At 39.9% G+C, this 21,986-nt stretch overlaps 2 protein-coding genes across 4 annotated transcripts in view; one reads left to right on the top strand and one right to left on the bottom strand.

Moving 5' to 3' along the window:
* The first annotated feature begins 821 nt into the window (after nt 1-821).
* Nucleotides 822-9,940, top strand: calcoco1b (calcium binding and coiled-coil domain 1b). Of its 2 annotated transcripts, XM_061042694.1 has the most exons (13): nt 822-973; nt 1,623-1,771; nt 1,863-1,965; nt 3,434-3,636; nt 4,259-4,471; nt 4,578-4,726; nt 4,812-4,881; nt 5,690-5,944; nt 6,025-6,150; nt 6,471-6,566; nt 8,249-8,336; nt 8,424-8,993; nt 9,302-9,940. In XM_061042694.1, exons 2-12 carry the CDS (start codon nt 1,640-1,642, stop codon nt 8,603-8,605), a joined length of 1,617 nt encoding a protein of 538 aa, XP_060898677.1. In that variant the 5' UTR covers nt 822-973; nt 1,623-1,639; the 3' UTR covers nt 8,606-8,993; nt 9,302-9,940. The 2 variants fall into 2 exon arrangements, with proteins under 2 accessions (XP_060898677.1, XP_060898678.1); XM_061042695.1 differs by lacking the exons at nt 8,249-8,336; nt 8,424-8,993; nt 9,302-9,940 and adding an exon at nt 6,248-6,362.
* Nucleotides 9,941-10,532: 592 nt separating this feature from the next.
* The window catches only part of LOC132977814 (retinoic acid receptor gamma-A-like), a 36,611-nt gene continuing 25,157 nt past the window's right edge, over nt 10,533-21,986 (bottom strand). For both annotated transcript variants that reach the window (XM_061042665.1, XM_061042666.1), the window contains 7 exons: nt 16,162-16,310; nt 15,152-15,293; nt 14,859-15,022; nt 14,555-14,731; nt 14,182-14,386; nt 13,906-14,064; nt 10,533-13,509 (listed from right to left, as the gene is read on the bottom strand). In XM_061042665.1, the coding sequence (XP_060898648.1) occupies nt 13,190-13,509; nt 13,906-14,064; nt 14,182-14,386; nt 14,555-14,731; nt 14,859-15,022; nt 15,152-15,293; nt 16,162-16,310 (1,316 nt within the window). In that variant the 3' untranslated portion in view covers nt 10,533-13,189. The remainder of the gene's footprint in view (nt 13,510-13,905; nt 14,065-14,181; nt 14,387-14,554; nt 14,732-14,858; nt 15,023-15,151; nt 15,294-16,161; nt 16,311-21,986) is intronic.

The raw sequence follows: 21,986 nt of genomic DNA, 5'->3' as shown, positions 1-21,986 counted from the left end.
TCAATAAAAATCAGGTAATACAAGATTATGTCATTTTTTTATTCTGCTGCTCCACTGAATGCTCATATTTAGTGTTTTAACATGGCACGGTTACAAATAAATACTAACATGCGTAAGGTAGCGACTATGAGTGCATAAAGAAACCTACCTCCTAGTTTGCACCACTTGCACATGAAGACCACGATCATCTTGAGCGCCCAAACTGTTATTTTAGTTTTTTCTTGAATCCTGCTTACACATCAAATAAATTAGTCTTCGTGCATGTTTTAGTTTATTTTGTACTAGACTGCCATCAAGTGTTTTTACAAGGTACTACAAATATTAAGCAATCACAAAGAATACAAGTAAAACTTAAGTCCTAATGCAGTTGTAAACTTAGTAAAAACTACTAAAACATTAGGTAATAAGACTTTCACTCAATGTCGTTTAAACCCAGGACAATTTAAACCTGATAAAAAATTAAAGAGCAATTTGGGAAAAAATCAAAACATTTCTGATATTCTGAATAAAACGTTCAGTCTAGTTTAGTAAATGGGGGTCTCTCATATTGTCAAGTGTTTGGAGGATCATGCTCCTTGTTATGTCTTTCACTGACTTCAGGACAGTTAACTTTCTGAGATTTTGCTGTTTAGGTTTTTAGCCCCCCTCCACCCCCCTTATCTGCCTCTACTGAGAATTGCAATGAGCAACAACCAGCAGCAGATCCCGTTTCTTCTAACAGTAGCCTGTGATGGGAGTTGAAGTCTGCAGCCCCGCTTTGCCTTTTGACAAGCTGTGTGCTCTTGAACTGCAACTCCCATGATGCCTGCAAGCACTACAAAGTTTACTGGGGGGGGGGGGTCCACATGGTTGATAAGATGTTGTGAAACTCCTGCACCTGACAGGATTGTTTATCACTTTCTACAGACTCACGCACAGATCTGTCCTTCATGAGGCAGCAGGAAAAAAAAGTCACATCTCTCAGCAGAATAAGGTAAGAAAACACTGACAACACACGATTCATTGATTTATTACATTTAACAATACTGTTATCTTCTTTAAAAATAAATATGTTATGTTAGTAACGACTATGACAACAAAAGGAAACACACTCATCTGCTAACTTCACAAGTAGGACAAGAGATGAATATGTTATGCCTTTTAAAAGATGGACACATTCAAATGTAACATCACATCTGTCCTCTTTACTTGTGGTTACTTCAATGTTGTACTTATTCCTAAATGCTGTAATGTCAATAAATTATAAGATATTAGATTCAGTTTTGGAATATCTAGCCGAAAACTGGTTTGGAAAGTGTTGTCATCCATAACTAGTTCTAGGAACTCTCACATTACAGTTTTGATTTAATTTATGATGAAGGCTGCTGGCAGGTTGTATTGTTGAGATAAGTGACTAGAAGATGCATCCCCACAAAAGTGTGCAATGTTAGAGTTTTCTGATCCACAAACAGTCCTGTAGGTTATCTTGTTGTTGATAAACATATTAGAAGTCCACAGGCAGCCAGCGTAATTATGACCAGGCTGCATTCCTGTCTCTGCTATCACCTTTCATCAGCTGTCCTCCTCCAGGCTGAAACTGGAGCACGTTTCATTGGATCCGCTTATGTTTTCATCCTAAACAGCACAGCTTCCTATTACCATGGATAAACAAAGCACTGTGGTGTTTCGAAATGTGGGGCAACTTTACTTCCCCGAAACCAGAGTGGAGTGTCACTATAGCCTGACCTCTGAGCACAGGTGGAGCAGCAGCGACTGGATTGGCATTTTTGAGGTACTTTGCCCCCTTTAACACCCTTCATACATGCTATAACTGAAAACATCTCCATTTGGAAATAAGCTGATTTAAAAACATTTTTTCAAAGGTGGGCTGGTCTTCAGTGAAACAGTATTACACCTACACATGGGCTCTTGTTCCTGAAGGCTACACTGAGTGCACAGATGTCAACTCCTGTGCACTTTTCCATGGTAAGAATCCAGCCAAACGATAAAAAAAAACATGACAATTAATATTTCAGTTGTACCTCCCAAAATTCTCAGCTTAAAAGTCACTTAACACCAGTCAATAGATCAGTGTTATTTCTTAATGACCATTCACCATATTCACATGGCAGCAATTTCCCTCTGACTCAGTCATTATCACCGTCATCATCATTTCATCAACATCACCAGTAGATTCAATACCATTATGTATATGTTTTTTCATGAAAGAGTTGGGTCATTAGCTGTTTATTAAAGGTGGAAAGGGACTCTGGGCCAAATGTAGTTTGGCAACTCATTCCACCACCAGGAACAACAGAGGAGAAGAGTCTAGCTATAGAGAACTCGGGCTGTTGTGAAGGTAGGACCAGGGTAGTGGCAGACTTTCTTGACTGGGGATGCCAAAATGGGGCCACTGGCTTATGCAGTTTTTTTTGGACAGACACAAATGAGAAGCATTATTTACCCCTTCTATCAGCACTGGCCTCCGACACAGCCTAACAGTTGAATTGGTTGAAGACCAGTCACGCTTCTGAGTCTCCCTGAATGAGTATTCAGGGAGACCTGACAGGAAGGAGTTTACAATTGTCAATGCATGATATTACAAGAGGGTGTACCAGGAGCTGGTTTGCATGCTCTGACAGGTAGGATGTGTTCTTGTGTTACAGGGCAAATAAACACGACTAAGCTATCAAGGCCACGTTGACCTTAAAGGTTAGCTTGTCATTAATCATGACACCTAAGTTCCGGGGGAACTCTGTGGGCACGAGTTCGGTTGTCCAAGCTGGATATCAACATGTGGTTGCATACAGGGACTGGCTTGAATGACAAGGAGCAAAGTCTATAATAGGTTGAGTTGAACGTGGCGTTCTTTCATCCATTTGGAGATATCAGCGAGGCATGCGGAAATCCCGCCCCTGTTTGATTTTGAAAAGCAAGCAAAACAGGGTGTGACCCGTGTCAGCTGACCTCTCTTATTGTTGCACAGAGGATGAAACTTAAGTTCTCAGCCCTAACAAAGCCTGATTGTGACCCAATAGTGCAGGTTTCACTTACCTAAGCTGATCGCTACCTTCCTATGTTCAACATCAGAGTTTATTCTCTGATCTTAACAAATGAAGGTTTACATGATTTACAATCCTGAAACACAGCAGTGCATCATGATAACAGAATTTGAACATGCCACCTTTAGCATGATGACAGAGGGAAATAGCAGTCTTGATGAATACGTGTACACATCACTGAAGATTGGTTGTGGTCAGTTTACTCTGCCCTCATGGTACTGCCAAATCCCTTCAGCGGGATGAGAGGTTAAACCACCAGAGGTCAGCAAAAGCCAATTTAATAGCTGCTATAGTTGTTTTATGTATTAAACGCATTATGGTCAACCCTAAGTGTAACTTGCAACCCAAACAAAAACAACAAATTTACACATTATTGTGTCAATTTCATACAGCCTTCTACCTGCCTCAACCGAGTCCTGTGGAGTATGAGTTTGTGTATGTGGATGAGAAAGGAGAGGTGTGTGCCCGCAGTCGGCCCTTCACTTTCTGTGCTCCAAAGCCACTGGAGGAGCTAGAGACTCTGAAAGAAGAGCGCGAGGAAGAGGATGGAGAGGAGGAGCTGCTCCTAGTCATCCCCAGGGCCCAGCTACTTCAGGTCGGTCAAATGAAAAGGATAACACTTTTCCATCACAGGGCAATGCAGTACCACTACAACCCCAATTCCTAAATAGTCGGTTGCAAAATCCCTTAAACACAATATGAGAAATGTTGTTATTTTGGAAAATTGTATTCACATTTTGAAATTGATACCAGCAACAGGCTTCAAAAAAAGTTGTCACAGGGTCATGTTTAAGAATTTGTTGCAACATATTTTTGAGTATGTATTAGTACATGCTTCATAATGTGCCAAACATTTTCAATGTGTGACAAGTTGAGACCGCAGGAAGGCCGTATTACCAGCTGGTCTCTTTTACTACGACGCCATGCTGTTTTAATACGTCCACAATGTGATTTGACATTGTCTTACAGAAGTAAGCGAGGCCTATCCTGAAAAATAAGTTTTCTATTTGACAGAATATATGTTGCTCTAAAACCTCTATATATGGTTTAATATTAAAAGTGCCTTAACAAATGTGCAGGTTACCTACCAACTTTTTAAGAATTGGGGTTTGTAGTATAATAAATTGGCAGTTATGCTAAGATGAGATGAAAATTCATCCTTTTTGCATTTAAATGTATATAAAAAAAAACCCTCCTTCTCCCCATGTTGTGAGCAGAGTCAGCTGGAGGAGTGCTTACAAAAACAAGTAGGTATACAGCATGCTCTGGACGAGGCCAAAAAGGAGAGAGAGCAGGAGAGAGAAAACAGCAAACTAGGAAAGATGGAGTGGGAGCTTGAAAGGGAAGCTATGAAGGGGGAGATCACAGAGCTCAGAGACAACTTGAGACACAACAGTGACACACTGAAGAAGGTAGAGGGTAAACACAAGGTACATCCAAAGTTTTGGGGTATTTCACTTTTACAGAATAACATGTTTTGGATCAAAAACATACAATTTGTTTCATTCATTTGTCTTTTCTCCTCAACATTAAAAGGACGTGAAATACAGTCAGGAAAATCTGACCTATGTACTGAGTAAACTTATGGCTGAGAAAGCCGAGAGTGAGCAGCGAGTCAGAGACCTGGAGGAGGACATGAAGGTCCTGACTGACAGTGACAAAGAGGGAAACATGGAACTGGAAAGGCAAGGGTTTCAGACACACATTAGCTCAAACATCTTGGTATATGTATTTCCCTAGGCCTAAACCTATATTGTTTTTGTCCCACAGACTCAAGGAAAGAGTGAAAAAAATGTCCAGTCAAATGACACATGACGAGGAGAAGAGAAAGTCTCTGCAGGTATTTATATTCAAGATAGATAAGCACCTGAAAATAAAACAGAAAGTGTTCATCTGGGCGTTCATTGCACCATATTTTTTAAACACTGTATAAGATAACAGATTAGCTACCAGACAACAGTTAATGTTAGCTTCAACAACATATTAGCTACTGTTACAGTTAGCCTTGAGGAGACTAAATGGTATGCTTGATAGTGTCACACAAAACAATAAAAAGAATTAATAAAATCCTAGCTTTACATGAGAAGGGGTTAGCTAGTATTTCACAACTTTGATTTTTCATTTGTAAAACTATCAAATAGCTAACCTTAAGCTAACCTTAACAATAGATACTTTGATGTAGTCTGTGGTTAAATGCTGCTGTAAATGGAATTATAACACTAGCTGGGAATAAGCTCCTTTAAAAAAAACATTTTGTAAAACACTATGAAACAGTGATCACAGTAATCAGTATAAAGCGTATCATAAGAAATGTATGTGGTTCAATGCTTTGTTGTGTAATGGTAGCTTAAGAGTAATCAAACATATTTTTTAAGTGGAAAAAATCGGCTGATGGATTAACCTAAACTTCTGATCAATCTGGAAGTGTTGAAAAATGTGTCAGATTTACATTTATAATTCTCACGAGCTTAAATACAACAGTATGTCAAAGCATCATTTGAGGCCCTCCCCTTAAGCATGTCGACATGTAAAAATGGCCACCTTGTGAATGTGGTCTTTTGGTCCATGCTTCTTCTTTTCTTCTAGGTAACACAAAAGAAAGAAAACCATAAACATAATTACTTTCAAATGTATATCTCCCTCTAAAGGTGGAAAATGAGGCAGCTCTGGTGGAGGTTCGAGGTCTGCAGGAGCGTCTGGAGGCTGCAGAGCATGTAGCTGAGAGCCTGCGCAGGGAGTTGAGGGAGCTTGGCACCCATCAGGGCCACACCAACACCGAGCTGCACCAAGCCCGGCTGCAGGTGGCCCAGCTCACCCTGCAGCTGTCTGAGGACAACCTGCTGCTCAGGGAGGAGCGCGCCAACTGGGCCCTAGAAAGAGAAGCCTACAAACATGCAGCAGAGGTGAGAATGCAGCAGTCTGATGCCGAACATGCACAGCCCACATGTCAATCTGACATCATTTTTTTTTTGTTTTCATGTAGGCTGATATAAAGAAATTACAAGAACTGAGCGGTGAAGTGCAGAGGAAGGAGGAGTGGCTACAGGAGGAAAGGATAGAGAGGGAGAAACTTGAAGTAGAGCTCACAAGAGAGAGAGATTGCAATCGAGTAAGTAAACATTTCAAAAATTGAAATGTACATTTGAACATAATGTCCACCACGAAAACACATTCAGGTATCAAAAATAACCCCTTGCATGCCCCAGATCTGCATCATCAGTCGCTCAGATTACATTTTGGAAACAGGAGAATGATGGCAGAGTTCAGCGTGGTTCTCTAATAAGTCACACAACTTCACAAATAGAAAGGCTTCCATGAACAGTGAGTAAACATTTCTTCTCACCCTCGTGTGAGCAACTGCAGGACTGAGGACAAGCCAGGTCACATGAGTGGGAGTTCACAGGGTGTATACTGTGCTGCCCCCTGCAGGTGCAGCTGAGTGATGCCAAGCAGGAGCTGCAGGAGCTGAAGGCCGGTGTGAGGAGAGCCCAGAGAGAGAGTGAGGAGCAGCAGCTGGACAAACAGGCAATGACTTAGCAGCAGCTTATTGGTTAAAAACATGTGTCTTAATTATACAGGTTTTTTTTAAGTTAATGGTATTTATGCCAATTTTGTTAATCAATACAACAACTTTATTCATGATTATCATCTCAAGTGTGTAAAGCTAATTTTCTCCTTCTCATTGTGAAGACCAATCTGATGATAAAAACGTAATCACTTTTTTTCCATATGTCTCCAGGTGTGCAATTATTTTGAACAATAGAAATAAAACAGACTTTGATGATACAATACCGAGATTATTTATAGGTGACTATACCAAAATGATTCAAATAAGGGAGCAATCTCGAAACTTTATAAAGGCCTTATGTTTAGGAACAATGGGAGAAAGAAGGTTAGCTTTTCATATCAAGTGAAAGCTGATTAGACATGTGGAAACTTCAGTGGAAATATGCAGACTCTCACATGTGGCATGACTCTGGGTGGAAGTGTTTCTTTTGTTTTTATGTCACACTGAAGACAAAAGCACATTATGAAGGAAGAGATGCTAAATGTAAGGAGCAGTGAGGATGTCAAGAAGCCTACCACAGGCATGTTTTCTGGGAGTGCCCAGTGATAAAAACCCTTCTAGGCAGAGTTTCATAAAGCATTTCAAAGCATTCATACTATTGAGCTTTACCAGCAGTTTACCAAGAAAATGTAGATTTTTCAGGCAGGGAAGAAATACCAGGCTGGCATTTTTGATTTCTGCTTGTACAAAAAGCCATTACTAGGCGCAAGATACTTCCTGAACCCCCCACAATACAGGAATGGATTGATATAATAAATTGAGTTGATGTTATAGATAGGATCACTTTCTGTTTGCATCTTGAGAAAGATATTTTTATTGAACTTTGGACCAAATGGGTTATCTTCTGTAGGCAGATTATGTGGAGTTGAACAACCATGGACCCTGACATCTTCAAACAGAGCTCTTTAATATCAACTGTTGTCCTAAAAAAAATATTATTTTTTCTAAAATATCGTCAAAGAAAACAGAATATGCCATTCATGACGCTGAGGATTTATAAGAAGAATAGATAACTAGACCTGCACGCAGGTGTGAATGTGCTTTACAGAAGAAATCAGATTGTTAATCACAATTTTCCAGATTTCCATCTCAGATTTACAGTCAGAGGTGGAAAGTAACTTAAGTAAGTTACTTCAACATCCCTTTAGTATATACATTTTCTGTGAATTCATTTTGCATCAACCACATTTTAAAGTAAATGTTGAACTCTATCCTAAGTTTTTTTTAATTTACAGTTTCAGCTTGATGGTATAAAAATGTCATTAGTAAATATGTTATTATCCATCTTTATTATAGATTCAATAAGACTTTGTAAACAAACATGCATCAATAGTTAAAAGAGTTATAATAATATGAAATATTTAGAAGCTTTGTGAATTAATTTAATGAAATATAAAGTTGAGTTAAGGACGTGAACTTGTAATTCTGCATTTCTAAACTGACCATTTGGTATTTTACTAAAATAAAAGTTCAGTGTACTTGTTCTGTCACCTTTAATGGTCACTATGAAACCTAGTTTAAACAAACAGTACCATTTGAACTGTTTACTTTGATTTGCACTTAATCCATTCTGATGTTTATATTTGTCTTCCTCCTCTTTTTCAATTCTTCTACTTCGTTCGAATTTCCACGCTCACAGGACCTGTTGAATTACATCCATCAGCTGGAGCAGAAGTTGGAGATTGTACCAGAAAATAAATCAAATGTAGAAATACCTGCATGTATCAGTGAGTAATGAAGTCTTTTTACAGCACAGCTATTCTAAAGCAGCAGACATGACTATCAGAATAAAGAGTGTACACTGATTCAAACAGCTCCTGACTACTCCTCTGAGGACGACGGGGAATTTTCCTCAGCTCCCCCCGGTTCAGTGTGTTCACCTCTTTTCCAGCCAGCTCACCTGGAACGACCTGACAGAGCTGAGACGAACACTCAGAGCAGAGAGGACACAGCAGACACTCAGGTATGTCATCCTACTCAAAACCTGACAAGGTGAAACACCTCCTGCAAAGTGCAAATATTTGTCGAGTTTCTCTATCCAGTCTTTATGTTCCCCCAGCTCAACCTGCAGGTTTCTTTTACACCATAGTTTATACTTTGGTCCAGAATGTCCAAGACATCTGTACTGTTGGTATAAAAAAAGGCTTCCAGGCTATAGAAAGGGTCACTATCTTTAGATTAGGTTTGCACACTGGTCACAGACTATAGGGCAGGGTCAAGGACTATAAAGTATTGTAAAAAGTCTTAGGCCACGACTAGCTTTGTTGTTTTCCATCCATCTCTGCTTCTGTCTTTTATCAGGATGTGATGAAGAAGGAACGTGATCCCCGAGCCGGTGAAGGGAGGCAGCTGATTCTGCCTGAACTCATCAGCCCCGTCCTGAGGTGACTGCACTGTCTTCCTAACAGGTCACACATGCCCAAACCAGTTTTATTTCCATGAACCACCACTCCCTAGATATAATGGCATGACTTCATTCACACTCTCTTCCCTGGAAGACGGGTTTATAATAGCAGGCGGTCTGCTTGCTTGGCACTTTGTTGTCTTGTGGAAAGAGTTAGACGGTGCACTAGAGCTGAGGAATACAACTGTTATATTATTATGAGGGTAAAAATAGCAGCAACAAAACATGAAATAAACCAACAGAAGAAGAAAAATGTAATTAACTAATTTTCTCTTTTTCATTCTGCAGTGAACTCGCTCACGCCCCCATGTGGTAACACAGAGAAGAATGGAAGATCATTGTAAACTTATGCAAAAGTTCAACTTATTTTTGATTATTATCATTTTACTGTTTGTAGCTGTATGTGTAGAAAATAGCCTTGGAAAAATGTCCTATTGTTGTGTGAACCTCTCACCTAATGATGCCTGTATTCAAAGAACACATGGCACAATTTGTAGGTCTTAAGTTTGTTTGAATAGATAGGTTGATAGTTTGATTACTGCTCTATGAGAAGACTTTTAACACTTGCCCGAGGAAACAGTTCAGTGTATTCTAGACTCTTGATTTTTATCTCTACATTTTGTATCTTTTTCTGCAGTCTTGTCTTCAACTATTTGAAGAAAAGTGTCAAATGATGCTGCATATAGCTTAAAATGTATTACATGACATCTTGTTTTTGATCGCACATCATCTCAAAAACCTCTGCATGTGAGTGTGAATCATGAATCTGAGTGAAAAGCGTGGGTGTGTGTAACAGATGAGTGTTAAATGTTCTGCTGCTGCTTGTTGAGCACTGTGTCAGACTTGGAGAATATAAGAGTCTGTTTATGTCATTTTAGTGTATTGACTGGAGACACTGGTCTCTTTAATAATAAACTGTGATGATAAGTATGTGTTGACATGTGAGATGTTGAACATATGTAGGATATGTGCCACCTTTCAGTGAAGAATTACTATAAATTTAAGTTGAAGAGGATATATTATACCCCTTTTCCACCTTTTCAGTCCCCTGTGGTCTAAATGAAACATCTGTGCTGTGCTTGGGTCAAAATATAACATCAATCAAGCAGCAGAGGAGGTTTGTGACCCTGAATAAACCAGCTCTCTCAGAACGCTCCATTTTGGTGTGTGTCTCTTTAAATGCAATGAGCCCCTGCCTAGACATCACTCCTTCGCTAGCGAGAATTAAAATGGTGCAACCCTCGCAAAAGTTTTGCTCTTGGCTGGGGGTGGAGTCCATGGGTGTAATTACCAGGGGAGGGGAGGGTATTTTCCAAAATCCCACTGTGACGTCACAAGAGAAGAGAGAGAGAAAATTTGAAACAGAGCTCTTTTCTCTGTGTTGTAAGACTTATGCAGACCACAAACAAAGGACTGGATGGGTTTACTTCACATTTTGTGGGTCGGTAGACACTCAGGTTACCTAAATATATTTTCAAAAACACTGTAAAAGTGGATTTTTCATATGTCCTATAATATGTTTCATGCTAAGAATCAGTTTGTTAAGAGATGGCAGATAAATGACAAGTGGACACAGAGACTCTGAGGACAAAAAGCGCCTTTATCGAATACAAGAAAGACAAAACATAAAACAAAACAGCAAACAAGAAGCAACAAATAAAAATGTAACAAGGACATATCAGCCCAGTCTTTTTTTCTTTTCTTTTTTTTACCATTTGTGTGTAACAGAGATATTGTGGAACGATTGAAATACAAACTCATGAGGTGTCCAAATCCCTGAACATGAAGTTATTTGAAAATGACAAACATTGTAAATATAAAAAGTCAAAAACAACAATACAATTCAACAGAGATACAATGGTTCCAGCTTCAAAAGTAACACGATCAAAAAAGATTCTCCCATAATACAAAGTTAATATATTTCACATAGATGAACTCAATTTTATTATCAGTTAATGTTTTGTCAAAATGTGACTACATATCTGTCTTTGGTCTTTTTGTTGTTGTTGTGGTCACATGCAGACATCCACACAGAGCTGAGGCCTCAGACCTCTATCATGGCTTTTCTATTGCACGAGCTCAAATTCAAGAAAACAAAAACAAAAAATTAAACAGGAAAACAACTAATTATGAAATATTATGGTTATGAGAAGTAGAAATATTATATTATGCAGAACAATATAGCATAGTAGAGTTGGCTGACAGTGCAAATATTAACTCTGTGTGTCTTTTTGTATGGTCATTAAGCTCCTTTGTAGTACCAAATATCTCCATTTAACAGTCTAAAATCAATTTTGACATCAGTGTTGTTTATCAATAAATCAACATTTTCTCTTAGCTGTACTTCTGGGGCTAAAGAATAATCAAACTTGTATGAAATGTAAATGCTTCAAATATGATCAGCTCAACATTTTGTTTCATTCAGAGGAGTGAACATCTCCATATTTGATGATCAGAAACATGCAGTCCTTTTTTCAACTTCATCATTTAAACTAATTGTTTCCCTCATTTTGAGAACAAATATGCTACAGCCTTGTTGCTGCTACTGCTGCAGCGTTTCAACATGCTGATGGATAATCTTTTCCCTTAACGAGCTGAGTGAGAGTCACATTGTCTTTGAAAATTGTATACATCTGCCATGTTAAAAAAAAGAAGCTGTATAGTTTCAATGTAAAGACAAAAGAATTAAGAATATATTTTACAAGATGTATGTTTGCCTCACTCAAGAGATACAGTACACATGAACACACTTGACATGAAAGGCCATAAGATGTAAGCTTTTTAATTTGTTAGTCATTTTGGACGGTTACAAACTCATCCTGGTTCAGCTTACATGTCCGGCTGCCTTTGATTGAGCTGTGGAAATCTGAAAAATGTCTTTGCTACAAAACCTGTTTTATGTGCATTCTTTTAAGCAAGCTAATAGTTCACTCTATATTATGGCAGCAATGACATTAAGAACAACATTCTTAATTTGCTAAATGCTCTCAGTTACACACTCATGCACACACACACACACACACACGCACACATACACACCTGAGGTTTCCTGTGACGTAAACTGCTTTTATGTTTGGAGGATTCTTTGCTTTCCAAATGAAAATATTATGGCTTTTCAGTACCTGGATGCTGTACCAAGGGCATGTACAACTTGATCAAAATGAAAGCTATAAAAAAATCCATATGGATGTCAGGTATTGACATTGGAGCAGACACACCTTAAGGTTTCTTAAAATACTGTATTGACCATCAACCTGAGACTGTTTTACGACATGAAATCTACCCTGCAGATTCTTTAGTCTTAGTTTTTCTTGTTTGTATGTGTGTTGATTTGCTGAGAGGTGAAGATGATATATTGCTTTATTTGTTTTGCATTCTTTGTTGGAGTCTTATTTGGATCACAAGCACCGGAACTCATAGTAAGGTTATAGTTGCCTACCAATATACCATGTGCTTGTCAAATTGTGAGTTTGAGTCCTGCTCATGACCTGGTGTCTCTTTGCTGTTGCTGTTGTTACTATTTTGATGATTGCTTATGTTTTTATCCAATAAAGCGGAAACGCATACAATTAAAGACACACTTAAAAAAAATAAACCTCATATGTCCAGTAAAAAATGTGAGAAGGACTGAGTGAAATAATATACAAAAATAAAGCAACATAAAATCCCACAAACAGGCTTTCAGAAAGAGAAGAAATGTGTACATGCTTACAAAAACCATACAATAACAAAAATAAGTAGCATATCTCAAGAAAAGGAATTCTGCGAAAGACATATGCGGCAAATGAGCACCACATTGAGTACTGTTGCAGCAATGTATTTTACCATCAATTTTATACAAAGTATAGCCCTTATAGATAGCAGAGGAGTGCATTTTCTTCAATCCACCACATATTGTTCCTCTTTGGGTGGACCAAACACTTTTTGAAATATCTTTTATACAGTCTCATTTTGGCACAGTGATTTTGCATGGCGGTCTCCTCGGCCCACTGACTTTTAGTGCTTTTTCTTCTCTCGCCTTTTGCTTCCCATGCTGAATTTAACACATTTCCATTCAGTTGAAACATACACGATATGTAAAAACTTGCTGTACGAGTGTTGTCTAAGAGCCTAAAAGTATTGGGTTCGAAAAGGAGATATTGTTTGGCAACAGGGAATCAGCAATCGTTGAGTCTCTCACTGTGGTTTTCCAGTCACACCTTTCTTCTGCCCTCCGGCTGCTGCCTCGCCCCAAGCCTCCCCATCACTGTCCGCACCTCTCTCCTTCTCCTCATCCCAGTAGTCGTCCTCCTCCTCCTCCTCTTCCTCCTCAGCGGGCGACTCGTCCGCTGCCTTCTCCTCTTTTTTGATGGCTTGAATGGCGGGGGGAGCAGCTGCAGTGCTGTCCCCTGAGTCACTACTGTCCTCGAAGGCTTCAGGGTTTTCCAGCATCTCCCTGATCAGTGGAGGCATGGGTCCAGGGATCTCTGTCTTCAATGTGATGGCTCTTTCTGCACCTACAGGCACAGAAGCAGGTTGACTGATTGTTAGGATGTTACACTATTCAAATGTAATCACTAAGTCACAGGCTGGAGGAAAAAAAACACCTTTATTCTTTATCATGTACTCTATAAATGCAGATGATGTTCTTTTCTGTTTGAAAAAGCCTATTTGTATGTAGAATTTCCCAAATCACTGACAAAGGGGCAAATATGATACTTAATTTTGGTTGTGAAACTAAAACTTCTGTAAATGTTCAAGTGGGTATCCATACCAGATATTGAATTCTAACCTTAAGTACTTGTTGATATTGTTAATTGTAGACTTATTTTGGTAGGAACCAAATAGAATGTAGGCTTCATACCCAGCCCTACTTCTAATGTTGAGTTCGGATATGTATAACCTCAACTGACCTTTGGTACTGATTCCTCGGAGGTCTGTGACTTTCATCAGCATGCGAGGAAACATGTGAGGTTTGTTGGGGCGTCGGCGGCGGGTGTAGATCTTCAGAGCCTCTAGTAGAGGCTCCTGCAGCTTGTCCACCTTCTGTGGCTCCTCTAGGTCCATACGGTCTAAAATAATAGCAGACACGGATGTAAGGAATTGGTAGCATGTAATAAATGTGACCAAAACAAATTTTTCAGGATGTTGCATCATTGGAAGAAGAACACTGGTAGGTACAATCTTACCTCCGCATATAAGGCAGATGGCACTGAGAAGTCCCGTCTCTGTGTCATCCATCTCCAAAGGCAGCAGCTGTCCGGCAAAGGCAAACACCAGATCTGTGAGCGGGCCGAAACCGGCGTTATGCATCTGAGTTCTGTTAAGAGTCAGGCCATCTGAGAAGGTCATGGTGTCCTGTTCTGGTGTGTATCGGGTGCATATTCTCAGCATCTGAAAACAAGACAAAAATAAATATTGATTAAAAATCAGCCTAAAGAATTGATGGAAGCTGTTAAAGATCGCATCGCTACATGTTAGGCTGCGTGACAAATGGGAAAGTGTTGGGAAGGTGGAAGAGGTGGGGGGTTAAAGAGGAGTAAAAGAGCATTCGGTTTGTACCAGGATATCCAGACATGCAGATTTGAGGAGGGTGATCTGGTCAGCGATGGTGAGCGTGGTAAAGCCTGGTAGCCGCTTTGCAAACTCCACAATCTTTATAATGCACTTAGTGGACAGCTCACTGAACTTATCCCACAGGCCCAAGTCCAGCTGTACTCTGTGGTCCGAACTTGAATTCTGGGAGAGAGCAAGAGGGAGAATTTTATGTGTGTTGCTTCGACACTGTGTTTGTTCTTTCAGGAAAGTGGTGAGCTATTGCTTGGTTGGAGTGTTTACATGTGGATATGAACTAAAAAAAACTCACTGTGGTGTATTTTCCTAGCTGGCACAGAGATGGAAAGGTCTCTTGGTGAGCTTTGCTGACTTTATTAACAAGCTCCTCCAGTTCTCCACTCAGCTCGTAGTTCTCTGGCAGCACCAACTCCTCCTTCACGTCTTTCTTCTTTTTGTTTCTGTCATTACGAACCGCTACAGGAAACACAGGCAGAAGATGACTCACTTGAAAAGCCTTGACTCCTAATAAGCTTCCCCTCCCCCTTATATTAGTTAAGTTTTATTTTTGCAAAGAAATCCCACAGGTCCATGTTTTCTTCTCACCTTCTTTGGACATGCCGACCTCAAAGCATTTCTGCAGCCGGCAGTACTGGCAGCGGTTGCGGGTGACTTTGTTGATCTGACAGTTCTTTTCTCGGTGGCAGGTATACACCATGTTCTTTTGGATACTTCGCCGAAAGAAACCCTGAAACGAATGAAAATAAAATATTTATGTTGTTTCATGACAGAAAGAAATGCTCACCGTGAGGGAGAAAGTTACAGTCCATGTTAGCATTATGGCCGTAGGGAGGGCAATGTTTGTTGGTCCAGTGGTTTAAAATGTCCAACAAACAGATTTATATAATTCCTAGATAAAGAATTGTAATAAATGTGGTTTTCCCCTGACTTTTTCCTGACGCAACCATTATTAGCATTTGATGATTGTAAACATCTCAGAGACAAGTAGATACATTGCTTTTTACATTGTAGATTATCATCTCTAAATGTCATTGCTTGATAATTTGTGGGATAAAAAAAGCAGCACATCATATGCAATTCACATTATTTTATCTGTAATAGGTGTTTTTGTCTAATTGGCAAATTAAAACAAAATGTTATTTAAATTGGTAACATTTTTGACATATCAGCAATCTAGTGTTGACATTGTGAGAACGTGGCTACTATTATCTGTATGTGTACATTACTTTGTACAGCACTTTGGTCAACTGTGGTTGTTTTAAAGAGCTAAACAAATAAAGTTGGATATTTTTCTCTTCACATAATCTACAGACAAAAATGATCTTTTACAATTCACATATTTGTCTTTCATTTAAAACTGCTCTGAATCTATTTACAGTTTATATTAGCTAAATAAAGAGTTACCATTTGCTAGATTGATAAGATGTAGTATTAGTAAGAAAACTCTAGAGGGCAGCTTCCTAAAACAACATGACAGACACTCAGAGCTGACATCAGTCCAGCTGAACATCAGGTTCTCACTCTGCTCTTCTCTTAGTCGACATCAGCTGTCCACTTCACAAGTAAACTCTTCATGGGTCTCCGGCTTCATTTACCTTGCAGCCCTCACAAGAGCTCACTCCGTAGTGATAACCAGAGGACTTGTCCTGGCACACAAAGCACGGCTTGTAGACCCGAGGAGGGGGAGGAGGGGAAGGAGAGCTGGGCACCATCTCCTCTGAGCTAGTGCTTTGCGTCTCCACCGCTGTGAAGAAAGGGAGAGAGAGAGAGAGAGGGAAAAAAAACAGAAACATTTAGAGTCTTTTATTATATCAGAGCATCTTGTTTACATAAGTTCTTAAAGTCTTTGAAACCATGATGAAAGCTAATACAACCACTGATTAAGAGAGAGTGGTCAACAAACAACCCCCTACCCCATGCAGGCCACCCCTCGGAGCCAGAAGGCAAGCTCAAAGGCAGACATTTTTAAGAGAAAAGGGAGGAGGAGGGGGCACTGCTGATTGACAGGGACTTAAAAGAGACACAATTAGCTGATGGCCAGATGGCCCCGCTGATAAAATGCTGATTGGCAGCTGAGATTTGATTGACTTCTCTTTTTACTGCTGAGTTGGGGGGAGCAGGCATACCTCTGTTGACTTTTTGACTGACATCTTGAATTTTGCATCTGTGTGTGTTTGTGTGCACGCACGCACATGCGCAGGCTCACATTTTTATTTGAAAGGCCCGTCCAACCAGAGCTGCCTATATACCTCGAGCCCCATGTGAACAAACAGAGGTGGGATGTTTATGAGAGTCGGCTGTCTCCCTCTGTGCCTTCTCACTGTCTCGCTAAAGAAAATGGCACACTGTGTAACACCATTTGCTGGCCACAGGCAAACTGCTGCTAATAAAAAAACGTGCAAAACAAACAATGTGAAAGAGACGCGCAGAAATACTGAAAAGCTGCTAGCTGCTAACGTCTGTTAAAAGCACAGAAAGATAGAATCAGCTAAACGGCTGGTGCACATTTGAAGGTGATGACTAAAGAACAACCAGATTCCTTCGAACATGCCTTTCAACTTTCACCTTCAATCACCCCAACTTCACCTCTTTCGTCCCTCTCCCACCCCCACTCCCTTGTTTCCTGGCCCTAAATTCCTCAGCGCAGGCTGGACAGGGTTTAATAGTGGCCCAGGCTCATAAGCGGCCCTATAAAGGTTGTGTCTGGGATGGGAAGGAGGCCCCCCCGGCCAGGGTGACGGCCTCTTTATTGGGATCCAGTCACCTTGAGCAGCTATTCACATCAACAGCTTCATCCTTGGATCCCTCCTAGTAAAAAATAAAGAATTCAGGGGTCAAAAACCGAAAGTCACAGCCCCTCCTGTCACCTTCAATGGAAAGCACAGGACTGAACCAAATGTGCACCCCCCTCACCCAACCCCACCGCAGCAACCCCAACCTGAACCGGCAGCTTGTCATTAACAAGAGTGGTAAGGTTTCAAAAAACAGAGGGGCAGAGGCACAAAGGAATAATCTAATAAAAACAGAGAGGGAGAAATAAACAGAGAAAGAAAAGGAGGAGAAGGAGGTGAGTCCGAGGACACAAACTTCCCAGTGTCTGTGAGGTGATATAAAATCGGACCATTTAACTTTGACCTTGACTGAAGAAGGCCATTACTAAGTACATGAGCGGCAGCTTCCTTCAAAGTTCAAAATGTGATCCAATATGACACAAAATGAATGATGAGTATTGTGCAACAGTTACAGCTGTTTTCCAAACAATACATCACAACATGTTTAAGGGATAAAGAAACAGAGCCTTGTTTTTAACTGGAGCATTTAACATTGACCTTTAAAGACTCAGCTGGACTTGACTCTGTGAGCAGAGTGCATATTATCACTGGGGAGACTGGAGCTCATAGTGAGAATAATCTGAAATCTACTGGGATTACATCTCACTGCTGGCCTTTCATGTTTTGATGACATGTGCACATAAACTTTAGACAATTGTTGTTGTCTTGAAATCCCCGAGGAAGGCTTTAAAAACATTGATGAGATTTTTGTCTTTTATACAAAAAATATCTGGAACACACAGTTATTTAAATCTGTGATCTCCTCTCATTAACCAAACTACAGCAAACAACTGTCTGTGTGTGTAAACTGATTGTTACTTTGTGTTGTTTCTCAGTATTTGTGTTTTAACAGTTAGTTAAATGTACATCTCCTAAAATGCCACGAAAGAAAAGTGTGACATTTTCTGACTGTTAATATATAAATGGTTAATATAAATCTTAAATTAGTTTTTATGTAGCATGAACAAAATCAGGTAGCCTCTCTAACTCAAACAGTGTGATCTTTGTTTTGAGACTCTGTAAATATGGTTTCAGACATTTATCTGATCGGCCAAAGTGTCTTTCCGGCGAAGTGCCTGAACACGTCATTGTTGCTTTGTACTTTGAGACTAATTAGTTATCAGCCACGTCAAGAAAACCTTTACATACAGTATTTCCCAAAAGTCAGAAAAAAAACAATCCCCGAAACAGATCTAACAGCACTTACAATAAAAACACTTATCTATAATTTGCATTCATTTTCTCTTTCATGTGAATAAATGATTTAAGAAGCCACTGAGCCTCAAGTTCTCCCTCTGGATTTGCAGTCAATTGTCAATACATTTGAGTAGACATTCATCACAGACATCGATTACGACCTAAAAATGCACGAGGAGCATTTTCCATTATTTTCTGATGTGATAGATTTGAATATTTACTTAATTATTAAGAAAGTTATTGAAAATAACTGTAAGCAACAGCACTGCCAGTAGTAATTTAACTATATAGTAAAGTACAACATCCATCCATCCATCCATATATATTAAGTTTCTCCAAAAGTGCAGATAACCCTGTTTACTTTGTTCCCACTTTCTAACCTATTTATATGTTTTATGCTTTGCACCAAAATCACAGAGACATATTCTTTGACTGTTTCATTGACTCGGCAACAAATCTCTTTTCTGAGTCTGATTTATCTGATCAGGCTGAGAACCAGAGTGAGATTATGTTGTCTGCTTACTTTGTCAAGACAAAACTGTAATTAACATTCAGGGTGCTCCAATAATACAGGAGTTAAATCAACTTGTGTTGTAATGGAGATATACTTCAGTTTGGAGGCATCAGGAGCCCAGGTAGGTGCAGGAGGTGGAGGTGAATGAAAGGCACTGTAACCTGAGCCCTATTTTCTGTTTATATAGTAGCACTGAAAATGTAAAAGTGGAAAAAATAGCTCCCATTGAAATGGAGACACTGCATCTGGCGCCAGCAGAGAGGTAGTGACTGACAGCGTCTGAGGGTGCTGAGATTGGGTGAGGAGGGGACATGATGGGGAGAGACAGGGTGAGAGACGCAGGGCTGAAGGCAGCGTGAGACAGGAGGGGTTGAGCTGGAGGAGTAGGAGGGACTTTACTTCGCGTAGAGAAAGAAGGAGAGGAGCCAAAAACTGTCAGCGGCTGTCATCAACCTGAACTGAGCTCAGCCTCAGAGCCTGAGTTTGAGCAAAAAAAAACCTCTCAGTTTTCACCTACAAGTCACCCCTCAGCGTGTCACAACATCAATCAGCACACCTCTGTGAGACGCAGAAGAGACTAGATGACTCTGGCAAATCCGTCTAATCAGATAGCTGGAAACATTCGGCGCTTCACATGCATGCCTCAAACTATAAAAAACAGGAAATCACTGCAGTATTCAGTTTTTGGTTATTTTCCCCCCAAAATGTAACTACGTCATCCTTCTATCACATAAGTGTTGGTACAATAGTATCCCTCAACTTTACTACTCTTGTGTTTCGGTGTCTTCCCCACCTCCCGCCTCTCCCATTCACTCAGTGTTTGTTGTCAGATCAACACATCTTTGTTTAGACAACAGAAGCTCCTCTGAAAGCAGACACCTTCTTATCAGCTTTGAAGCTCAGGAATGACTATTCACTCCTAGGTAGTGCTTTGTCCTAAAACCACAGTACCTAATAAAAGTATACAGTATACTTCATGAAAAAAAAAACCTATAGTGTCCTATTGATGCAGGTGGTAGATGAGAAATCAAATAATATATAAATAATATATAAATTAAATAATATCAGTGTCATAGAGACACATTCGAGTGACAATGACATTTAACCCCAACAAAGAATAAATTCCTTTTGGGTTTTATTTGTTTTCCAACGACTTCTTTCAGCTATTTTACAAAAATCAAATCATGAGTGCAATGCATTATCGGAAAATAGGGAAACTTATTTTAGTCTGCAAACGGACAGGTTTCTTAAAAACAAAATCTAATAATTTACCGTTATATTTCTTTCCTTCTAACTTTAAGAAATGCAATTTCTTTAAAAATACTAGCTATATGTTTCACAGATACCGCTTCAACTATGTTCTTTTCATTTCTTGAAATTCTGATGGAAGCAAGTCATATACAAATAGACTTTGTCTTTATTTTTACTTTAAAATGTATAAGAAGCACAGACAATTCAAACTGATCTGCAGTGATTTAAGAAGATGATCTGTCATTTACTTTCTACTAGTGCTTAAGAATGAAAACAGAATGGTGCCAAAGAGCTGCAGTTTTATAAACTCTCCACCCTGAAATCAGGAGTAAAAAAAAGAAGCAGAGATAGTGAGAGTTCTGTTTTTCAAACAGGATTATTGAACCTGTTTCCTCCTCTATGAGTGGCTGTGTGCTGGACACAGTGTTACATATGACCTATAGGGCCTGCAGCATGACTCTAGCTGCCAACATCCCACATCTCATTGAACTAGACTTTGGCCTTAGGCTCCAAAGAGCTTCACACTGAGGAGACAGAGGGATTACACTAAGGATTTGTTTCACTATAAAGACTTTTATCAGGACTAAACTGGTCTATAGTCGTTTTTTAAGGACTCGTTTTTCAATTGTTTGACCCTTTATCAGCTTTCTTTGTTTTGTGAATGCATGATTAATACAAGTGCGAAAGTGCAGTTAAATCATTTATTTTCAAGATCTCAAGATATTCAAAATGTGAATTTAGAGAGCAAATCTAGTTTTACGTAACCCCTCCTCATCTCACAAAGGGTTCAGCAGCACACTGAGGAATGTGCGTAAACATGTGATGTGAGTGTGTGTGTGTGTGTGTGTGTGTGTGTGTGTGTGTGTGTGTGTGTGTGGGCTGCTGAGGGCCACGGGTCAGCTTTACTGTGTGTGAGGGGCTTCAGTGTGACAACAGAAACAGTGGGAGGAGGGAGAGGGAGAAAAAAGTGTTGCATTAATGTCATTGATTGTTAAAAAATGATGAGTTCAAGATCACCAAATGACACAGTTAGTGCAACTTATAATTAAATTCTGATTCTGTGACGATCTCTTCTTTAATTAAAATATTTATGCTTCCTCATTAAAATGACTGTACTGTCACTGTATTGTAATGTATCATGTTGTAATTCATGAGCAGATAAACCATGGGGAACAACTACAGGCTCAAATATGCTGAGTGAGTAATTACCATGGCAGCAGGGAGGAGATGCGGGAGATTTGACTCACAATCCCTTTCATCAGCTGTTTTAAGTTCAATACCAGTGCCCCCCCCCCCCCCGCCCCCCCCCCTCTTCTCCTCCCGTCCTCCACCCCCCCAGCTAGGCACTCACTAATAACCCTCTTCCCCTCCTCTGTCCCCTCCTGTCTTCCTGCCCGGGTGGGAGGAGGAGTCCTTCCTGTCATTGGCAGCGCCTTGTAAAGGAAAGGCTGTGAAAACCAGGCTACTGTCCAGGAGATGGCTCAATAAAAACAGCAGCAAACACTTAAAAAGTAGGCACACACACACACACACACACACACACACACACACACACACACACACACACACACACACACACACACACACACACAGACACACACAAACAAATGAGAGTGCACAAAGGGAG

Source organism: Labrus mixtus, chromosome 7, assembly GCF_963584025.1.
Source record: "Labrus mixtus chromosome 7, fLabMix1.1, whole genome shotgun sequence".
Classification (NCBI taxonomy): domain Eukaryota; kingdom Metazoa; phylum Chordata; class Actinopteri; order Labriformes; family Labridae; genus Labrus; species Labrus mixtus.
Note: the sequence above shows the minus strand (reverse complement) of the source record. Positions and strands in the feature narration are given on the sequence as shown.